Below are 10577 nucleotides of genomic sequence, written 5' to 3'. Positions count from 1 at the left end.
TAGAGGACATGTTAATTTTTTCAACTTTTAATTGTTGACCAGCCACCCAAGTGGCATGACTTGTACATGCACCGTAAGGTGCATTGTCTTGTTAGGCACCATTCGGTGCCTTGTTTCTATTAGGCTCCCACTCCGTATTTTCAGCAGCTGATTGCTGCACCGAAATCAGCAGCTGAAGAGAACTTCTCCTATAAATAGGAGAGTTCTGATCAGCAGAAAGAAGCAGTGGGAGAGAAGAAAAATAAAGAGAAAGAGGGACGTGAGAGAGAGATAGAAATTTGTAGAGTGATTTGTAAACCTCGTACAAATTCTATAAAAGAGGCTCCAGTGGATGTAGGCAATTTGCTGAACCACTTTAAAAATTATTTTGTGTGATTTTCGGATAGGCCTGTGGCGCAACATTAATGTGGCAGACTTGTATGAGTACCACCCACCAGATGAACCACTTTACATTGACAATGACTCGAGGTCGAGTCTTCTTCCAAGTGAGGGCGACCTAAAACAGGACATTATAGCACAGGATACTGAACTCTAGAAGATCGACCAAGTCTGGCATGTTTCGGATATCACCAAAAGAGCATATATAGCATCTTTAACAATTTCCTTCCTTTAGTGGATTTATTTGAAAGTTGACAGCAACCTAATTGATTGCTGTCTTGTTTTCTTTCCTTAAGTTACTCTTTCCTTAATTTGTAAATTATTATGGAAGTTTCTAATAAAAGTTGTTGCTCTGTTCAATACCAAGATCGAAGACACAGCTCTTCTTTATTTTTTTCCTCTCACGTTTTCCATTACGCCACGTGGGGAATATAAGAAATAGAACTATGAAAAGGCCCATCAAAAGCAAATATAGCATTTCAATAACAAGATTCAATGTCTAGACCCCTTTCATTTTCTTGGCATATTTTTTAAAATAAACCTAGAAAATAGAAGCTGCAGAATTAGATCAAAATGAATACAAAAAGGATACAAAAAAACTAACCAAAAATCGCATAACCCAAATGAGAAACACTACACCTGATGAACTCACAAGAAGTTTAATAAACCAGCAGTCTAATAGTAAGTTCGGCCACCATTTCAAGCTACATAGATCCACCACAAAATCATGAATAGAGGATAAAGCTGCATGTCGCCGATCATAAACATCACTGCCCAAAATCAAGAAGTTTGAAAATGTTCTACCACGTACACACATGACATAGAGCGACCTGAGAGAGAGAATTAGGACAAAATCAAGAGCGGAAGTTAGAAACGGAGATAGCAACAAAAGAAGAGAGAGAAAGAGAGATGGACGATTGAGAGACTCACCAACTTCATTCAGTGGCATATAAAATTTAACTGTCCCTTTATTTTATTTTTTCCAGGCTGGGCGATTGAGAATGGATATTCGAAGAACTGATATAAAACAAAAGCTTAATTAAATGCATATATATAAAATCAAATGAAATATAACTGTCAACTAGCGGCCTTCTCATAGAGCAGTGTAGTATATACAATTGGTCACTTTGAACGCGTAGGAGTTGAAAAGAACAATTTTGGCATCGAGAATCGGTCGAATCAATCAAATTGGCTTCTAGTTGTGAAGTTAGCGGGGAGAGAGATCAGTTCGGCCATGCCACTCCAGTGCGGCCCAATTAAATTGTTGTTTTTCAGAGTATTTAATTTATGGAAAAGCCCATAACCAATAATATTTTATCACTGGAAGCCCAATAAAGTTTACATCATGACTGCCATGCATTATATACACGTACACCATTTATTTCAGGATCTAACAACATATATAAGACGGCCACCAAAATGTAATACTAGTATGATTAAAGCCCCTTCCATTAATTAATAAAAAAAGAAATCTCTTAAGGAGAAAATTTACAAGGAAGTTTTACATCACACATTTATACATTAATATCCAATTTATCATTTTTTTCATTCTATATCTTAATGCTTAAATTTGTGTAGGTTTAAATAAAATGACAAATCACACGTTGATTAGTTAAAGATGTGTGATGTAAGACTTTATAGTTTCTTGTAATATTTCTTAGAGATACCTTGCCTATGCTAAAAAGGTCAATTAATGGTACTTATGTTAAAAAACTGATCGATCGAGTAGAAATTGAAAGAGGAGCACATGATAAGGTTAAAACCGAATCATTATGTATACCACTTTGTTATGATTGTGTTTTTCTTTTCCCGATCATAAAGCTAGATCCTTTATTATTGGTATGTGCATAGTCCTGCATGATAGCAAGTCTTCAAGAGGAGCACCTAATTATGGAATTGTGAAGTCGATTATAAGTACGTTAATTGGCATGTTTCACGTATAAGGTACGTCCTTTGTGATATATTTTGAACGAAAATTCTAGAAAGCATGCTGGTTAAAAAGTACGAAATGCACACCCTCCACATGATTAGCATAGAAGAATGTTAAATTAATTTATCCTAAAACACATCCTCATGTTTTTTCATAGCTTCACCCCACGAGCATCACCCACGGGAGAGAAATCTTAGAAGCAATGCTTCTTTTCTTAAGCCGTTCGACGGAAACGATCCAACGAAACTCATTATTATCGAACGAAACCCGGCCAGTCATCCATGATGAAGACAATAACGAACTATGTCATCAACCCACACAAGAATCAAAGAATCATGAAACCCATAAGCACAAATCCATTAAACGAGTTCAAAACAGGTTAAAAAAATAAATAAAAAACGAAAAGATGTGCCTTTTCTCTACCAATGGGTTTGTGAGGGTTTTGTATGAACAAAAACAACATAGAAAACATACTGCCTCATGAATCATGATCAGCGAAATCAAAGGAGCATTTGATCCCAATGGATGCTCCAAAAAACAAATGGAAAATAATGGAGAGAGAGAGATGCTCCTTGAACCTTCGACTTGACGTGTATAGTTTCGTCGATAAGGAAAAAGAAAGGACTAAAGCAGCAGAGAAAGGAGCTTTAGGGCGTGAATGGAGGTGTGGGTGGTACGTGGTTTTCAGATTCTGAAAACTTCTGCGGCACTGTGTTTTTTTTTGGAAAACGTTGGCGGGAGGATGGGAGAAGCTAATCCTGTTCATCCGGATTTCGGACTGGATATCGGGATATACCCGACCTAGAACCTAGATTTCAAATCCGGACCAAATTCCGACCCAAGTATAGGCGGGTTATGACCCGATCCGGAATCCGGATGTATCCGGATTTTAAAAACCCGGAATCCAGGTTTCGGACTGTACCCGGAATTTTTTTTTTTAATAACAAAGACTATTATTAAATTGTTTTTAAGAAGAAGATAATCCTGAAAAAGCTTTTTTTTTTTTCTTTTTAAAGACCTGGAAGCCTATATTCTATTACAAATTTTTCCTCAAAAAAGTTTGAAAAATAAATTTTTTATATATAAAACAACTAACCATTTTTTTTAAATAAATGAATCTAAAAAAAAGATATTCAATATTAATCATATGAAATTCATGCAACACAATGCAACTCACTACTATATATTACATTATTTGATATTTTATACATTACATTACAAAATACAAAATTACAAGCCATTGTCATGATTGATCTTGAGTTTAATCAGGAAGATCTGGAATAGTTGGTGTCAGATCTCCTTCACTGCTCCCCTTGCACATCAGGCTTCTATTACAATTCCAAAACGTCGAGCAGCACGAGATATGTTAAAATCAAAATTTACCACTCTCCCAGAAATTTGAGATAGCTGCAGAAAAGTACAGTGAAGACTAGAGACTGCTTTTGGGAAAGGAGATGCAATGCAAGTCAAGCTAACTTAAACAAGGAGGCCAAAAATTGTGAGAGAAGTATTGATATGCCGTATTTTAAACAATAATATCTCTTAGATAAACAGAAAGATCAAAAAAGGATTTGCATAACCAACCCAAAATTCAAATAATGCTTTTGTCCCTAGTTTTTGTAAATTCCCAATTGAACTAGGAAGTTGTCCCGTTATGTTTTTGTTGTAAGATAAATCCCTAAATGAAAAACCTGATAAATTAGAGAAGAAATTACAAAAGATTAATTGAATAATCTACTAGCAATACTGCAGCAAAAAATGGCCATTGATTTGATCCAATTAACAAAATTAAACAAATACAATTTCTTAAGCACTACTTTTATGATGATAATCTCCCGACATGGTCAGTCTTTGAGATTAATATCTCAATGATAAGAGGAACCACAGGCATGTGGATGAAACTGTGGTTAATATCTCATGAGGATGAACCACAGGAACCACAAGCACAGTCATGAGTAATCTCATGACTGTGCTGTCTCACATGTTATGCACTAAATCTTAAGATATATGAGGATGGAACTGTAAGAAACAAGATGGTAGCCCAGCTTTCACACACAACAAATTTGTAAGTAGGTTATTATCTAATAGAAGAGGCTAAGTTCTCGAATTTGTAAGCCCGTGAAATTCATGCTTGTCAATACTCTGAAACAAGGGGCAGCCACAATAATATAGAAGAATCAATGTTAACAAACTTCTAAGTGCATTAAAGGGTGAAACATACATGGAGGTCACACGTGAATTGGTGCATACATAGAAGTCTCTAAAACCCTATTCACCACCAATCACAACAAACAAAATAATAACAAAGAATCTAAGCTAGACAAAAATCTAACAAATACCACCACACACCAATGTCACAAAGAATCCATAAGTTGTAAAAGCTCAACAGATGGATACCAAATGTTGATCTTCCTAAAGGTTTAGATGATTTCAAATATGAACTCAATGAAAAGATACAAAAAGAAGAAGGAGAAGCTTAATATTGAGTCATCAAAATAACACAAGTAGTAGGGTAATTGCACTGGGAACAAAACAAAAAGGAACTGGGAACAAAACAAAAAGGAAAGTTTCACAATAAAAACGATATTTTTGAGAAACTGCAGGTATGGACTCGAATCAGCAGCATACAGAAAGAAAAAAAATGAAAAAAAATAAAAACAGAGTTCTGGGAAAAAAATTGTTGAGCCCTTGAATCTACACATAAGTATCGTACACAAAATGTTTCACAAAGTTAGTAGGCAACACAGAACAAAACAGGCCCAAATAATGAAAAATTAAAAAAAAAAAAAAACACAAGTTCTAAACCAAAGAGAGTAGATCTAGCAACCATTTCAAAGCATAAAAATATTAAACAGATATAACACTTAAATATACGGTTAAGGGTTTCAACTGAAGTCGACCCTTTACGTAGAAAACAAAGGAGGCTAGGGTTTCAGAAAACATACCCAGACTATTAGGAACCTCCCTGACAGCCACCAGCATCCTCTTACAAATCTGGCAACAGAAAAAAGATCATTAAAATAAAATAGCAAATCTAGCCAAACGGAGTGAAAAGTAGAAGAAGACGACCACGAAGAATAGATCTTCGATCAGTAGAGTGGCACGAGCTAGGGTTCCGGCACTAGAGTAAGAGAGAGAGACAGATGATGACGATTCGGTAACGACGATGGGGTCACGATGAGATGGGTAATGGGTTACTCTGTTGTCCGAAGTTCCTAATGAGAGAGAGAGAGAGAGAGAGTCTGCGCAGGGGAGGCGGAGAAGTGCTTGGGGCTAGGGTTTTTAGTTTTATACGGGTATCTGGTTTAAACCGGGTAAAACCGGTAAACGGGTGTCAAAACTATACCCGGACCGCATAAATCCGTATTTTGATGATGAGGGTACCAACCTGGATTAAATTTAAGCCGAAACCCATAACAGGAATCCGGATATCCGGATTTCGGACCGGGCCAAAAAAATTCCACATGTTTTAGGAGAAGCTGTGTGGGATCCGGAGGAGGGATGATGAGAAATTCCGAAGTCGTACAAAGGAGAAGAATATTCTGTTTAGATTTTTTTTTTTTTTGCCTTTAACATATCCACGTCAGCAATTGGTGCAATTCGATGGTGCACTATAGGGGCATCCCTATGGGCCGTATAGCACTGCTGCATTTCCAAAGTGCATAGCTTTAGGCAATCACCAATCAAATAGACCTATAATTTTATAAAGTTGTTGAATCAAGCTGGATTAGCTAGGGTTCTTTAACAAGATTTGATCGACGTATAATATTCTTGAACTACAATATTTCAAGGAGTGACATATATATATATATATAGATATTTGTATCATGAGAATCCAATATTAATATTCAATATTGAAGTTTTCACAATTCGAGTGTAAAACTAATGGTACTACTATTCAAAATGCGTGAATAGTACATGAATAGGGTACAATTCGGCTCTCTATAAAAAAAATGGGACCCATACTTGTTTTAAATTTCAAAAATTAAAAATTATCTCATCTCATCTCACTATCCAAACACACATTTTTTTACAAATTATTTCATTTTATCTTCACTCAAAAATTTTACTACTATTCAAAATATCTCATTTTATCTCATCTAAACTATGAATTCAAATGAGTCATAAGTACTAATGAGCTAGGAGTCCATTTATTTACTATATTGTATATGGGCAAGATTTAATATTCTAAAGCCTACATGCATGATATATCTATGAAAAATCCTTGAGGCAAGTTGGGTATAAGTTTTGTTTTCACACCCACCAGTGAAAAGTAAACATGTATGAAACTTATAGAGATTACAATAAACACACGTCCAGATAAATGCCTCTCTCTTTTTCCCTCTTTCATTTTCTCACTTTCCTCTTTCCTCTTCTCTCCCCGTAACCCTCTTCAACTCCAATTCGAATCCATCTTCTTCCGGCCCCTTCAATAAATTTATGGCCATGCATGCATGCTTGTTTGCTTTAAGATAAAACAGAGCCAAGATCGAACGTGAATCTAGGGCCAATCCAAGGGTGGAGAAGCGCTTACTTTTGCATTATGTATAACGTAAGGCACATGATGATCTTTAAAAATACAGCAGGCACCATTTTTATCAAAGCTTGGAATATTAATACTCATGATTTCATACTCGAAACTTGTTTGGGATTTTTTTTATTTTATTTTTTTCTGTTATGAATTAGAAATCAATAAGTTGCTTGGAACAGGACCAGCTTACAGACAAAAGAGTAGTGAATGTGAGCAAAGAAGAGGTAGCATAATACTGCAAGAAAGGAGGGTGCCGCGAGCACATTCGGCATGCGCTAAAGTGCATCCGTGATGTGAAAAGAGACTTTTGGTTTGCCAACAACATCACTATTAGGCCCTCAATGAGAGCATTGTTAAGCCACGGTGCTCCTCTCGGAGCCGTAAACCAAATCCCAAATATTTGGGATGAGGTGGGACATAAGTTGCATGTGCTAAAGTGCATCCGTGATGTGAAAAGAGACTTTTGGTTTGCCAACAACATCACTATTAGGCCCTCAATGAGAGCATTGTTAAGCCACGGTGCTCCTCTCGGAGCCGTAAACCAAATCCCAAATATTTGGGATGAGGTGGGACATAAGTTGCATGCAGCATGCATGCAACGCAGGTAGTAGTCGAGGCCATTAAACACGAGAAGAATGTGGCAGGAGTGGACTGGGTCAGACCTTACGTGCAGTAGTTCGTTGAGAGTTTTACGTCATTTATTTCCATTAGTTATGCTCTGTTTTTACGTTAATTTGCATGCTCTGTTTTACGTGAGTCAAGTTCCATTTGTTGGTTGTTAGTTTCCCTTGTATTTCAGTTTGTTTGTTCATGGCTTTGCTTATTTAAGCAGCCAATGCTGTCGTCAACGAATTATCAAGTATTGCATTCAAAACTATGGTTTATTTCTCACCCGAAGAGAGAGTTGTTTACGTTAACGTCAATTGCATTTGTTGGGACCTATCATTGGTATCACAGCTAGGTTACTATGGGAACTAACAAGGAACGTATTGAGCACTTGGAGTTTGGACTTGGTACAGTTCAAGAAGGACTACAGTGGATGGAGGAAGCTCTCAATCGAATTTCAACTATGTTGATCGTCAACCAAGAGAACCCCAACCATGGCAATCCACAACGAGAAGGAAATGATGGGGGGCGATAGAACGTCTCCTCCAAATCAGCAAAGTTGGAATTCCCTCGATTTTCAGGGGATGACCCAACCGAATGGTTCAACTGTGTAGAACAATTCTTTGAATACCAAGGCACGACAGAAAACCAAAAGGTTTCCATGGCTGCTTACCACCTTGAAGGAGAAGCCAATCAGTGGTGGCAGTGGCTTCATAGGATGTTACAGGAAGAGGGACATGTGATTTCATGGGAGTGGTTCCAAGAGGAATTATGGGCTCACTTCGGACCATCTGACTGTGAAGACTTTGATGAAGCTCTCTCAAGAATTAGACAACTGAGGACATTGAGAGATTACCAACGTGAATTCGAGAAGCTCGGTAACAAGGTACGTGGATGGACATAAAAGGCATTGGTGGGTATGTTTATGGGTGGCTTAAAGACCGAAATTTCTGATGGAATTCGGATGTTTAAGCCACAATCCCTCAAGGAGGCCATTAATTTAGCATGGATGAAGGACAAGCAGCTTTCACGACAGCGGCGATTCATGCGACCACCACCGAGAAGAGCTCCTCTAGCTCTTCCACAACCCACTCGTGTGGGTCCTGCTACTCCAGCTACTCCAGTTCGACATTTATCCTGGGAGGAGATGCAGAGGAAACGAGCGCAAGGCCTCTGCTTTAACTGCAATGAACGATTTACGGCTGGGCATCGATGCCAAAAACCACAACTGTTACTTTTGGAGGGCTACGCAAGTGATATGGTATGTGAGGATGTCACTGATCAACAAACGGGAGAAATTGATCAAGGAGACGTTACGGGAGAGGTGCAAGAACCAGAACTGGAGCCAGAAATCACCTTACATTCGTTGACAGGATGGACTGGCCCAAGAACTATGCGTATGACAGTAAAAATGGGTTCTCTCGAAGTGGTGGTGTTGATCGACAGTGGGTCAACACACAACTTCATCAGTGATCATTTGGCAAGCATGCTGCAATTACCAGTGGTACTAATGGAAACATTTACTGTTCGGGTTGCAAATGGAGAGCGTTTGAAGTGTCAAGGGCATTTTGATAAGGTAGTGGTGAATTTACAAGGAATTGAGTTTTATCTCACACTCTTCTCGCTGCCGTTATTTGGTCTTGATCTTGTGCTTGGCAGTCAATGGCTAGAAATGCTGGGTTCTGTGGTTTGTAATTGGAAGCAATTAACCATGGACTTCATCTGGAATAATCAAGCCTGAAGGTTGCAAGAATTGGGTGAACAATCTATTCAGGAGGCAACATTAAAAGAAATCTCAAAAGAGTGTCGATGGGGCCAGACATTGTTTGCAGTATGCTTCCCTTCGACCACGGAGGACATCTTACATGGTACGGTTTGTGGTGTGGAGCATCAAGAATTGCAGCGGGTAATACAAGATTACAAAGACGTGTTCCAAGAGCCCTCATGCGTACCACTTGTGCGCGAAGTAGACCACTCCATTACACTCAAGGAGGGCACTGAACCGATTAATGTACGGCCTTACCGATACGCTCATTTTCAGATAGAAGAAATCGAAAAGCAAGTGCAGATGCTGAGTTCGGGACATATACATGCTAGCACCAGTCTATTTTCTTCGCCAATTTTACTTGTTAAAAAAAAAAAAAAAGACGGTAGTTGGCGATTTTGCATAGACTACCGCACACTGAATAATGCCACCATCAAAGATCAGTTCCCCATTCCAACAGTGGACGACATGTTAGATGAATTATACGGCGCCTCATATTTTACGAAGTTGGATTTGCGAGCTGGATATCACCAATTAAGAGGAAATCCTCCTGATATTTCTAAGATTGCTTTTCGTACTCATAATGGCCATTACGAATAACTCATCATGCCTTTTGGCCTTTGTAATGCACCTTCTACATTGCAGGCCATCATGAACACTATATTTCGACCTCACCTTCGAAAGTTCATTTTGGTTTTTTTTTGACGATATTCTCATCTATAGTTCTACATGGGATAAGCATGTAAAGCATGTTGCACAAACCTTGGAGATTTTGAGGCAGCGCAAATTTTTTACTAAGGCAAGCAAGTGCGTTTTCAGACGGCAAGAACTGGAGTATCTAGGGCATATAATAACGCCTCAAGGAGTGAAGGTTGATGATAAAAAAATTGCAGCTATGCTCGCATTGTCCCGACCTACTAACATTTCTGAATTGCGTGGTTTCTTAGGCTTGACAGGATACTACCGGAAGTTCGTGCAAAATTACGGCATCATTGCTCGGTCCCTCACCAACCTACTCAACAAAGGGAAGTACAGGTGGCATGAAGAGGCCGAAACAACCTTCTCGGCACTTAAGCAAGCAATGACCACCACTCCCACTTTGGCTATGCCTAATTTCAATAATTCTTTCACCATTGAAACTGATGCTTCGGGCGACTGAATTGGCCCAATTTTAACTGAACAGGGCAAGCCGATTGCTTATATGAGTCGTGCACTTGGAGTCACAAAAAAATATTGGTCAACCTACGCTAAGGAAATGCTTGTAATTGTGGAAGCCATACGTTTGTGGCGACCTTATTTACTAGCAAGGAAATTCTTCATCCAAACCGACCAGCGCAACTTGAAGTATTTTATGGATCAACGTGTGG

General features: G+C 38.4%; 1 protein-coding gene and 1 long non-coding RNA gene across 2 annotated transcripts; one reads left to right on the top strand and one right to left on the bottom strand.

Moving 5' to 3' along the window:
* Positions 1–3473: 3473 nt before the first annotated feature.
* Positions 3474–5688, bottom strand: LOC122278747. The gene is made up of 2 exons (XR_006229336.1): positions 5381–5688; positions 3474–5302 (listed from the first exon to the last, which is right to left on the bottom strand). It is a non-coding gene; the product is annotated as an uncharacterized LOC122278747 (long non-coding RNA).
* A 3566-nt stretch (positions 5689–9254) lies between these two features.
* Positions 9255–10369, top strand: LOC122278392 (uncharacterized mitochondrial protein AtMg00860-like). Its single transcript, XM_043088586.1, has 2 exons — positions 9255–9313; positions 9934–10369. The coding sequence occupies exons 1-2, from the start codon at positions 9255–9257 to the stop codon at positions 10367–10369; spliced, it is 495 nt and encodes a 164-aa protein (XP_042944520.1).
* The last annotated feature ends 208 nt before the right edge of the window (positions 10370–10577 follow it).

Source organism: Carya illinoinensis, chromosome 10, assembly GCF_018687715.1.
Source record: "Carya illinoinensis cultivar Pawnee chromosome 10, C.illinoinensisPawnee_v1, whole genome shotgun sequence".
Lineage (NCBI taxonomy): Eukaryota > Viridiplantae > Streptophyta > Magnoliopsida > Fagales > Juglandaceae > Carya > Carya illinoinensis.
Note: the sequence above shows the minus strand (reverse complement) of the source record. Positions and strands in the feature narration are given on the sequence as shown.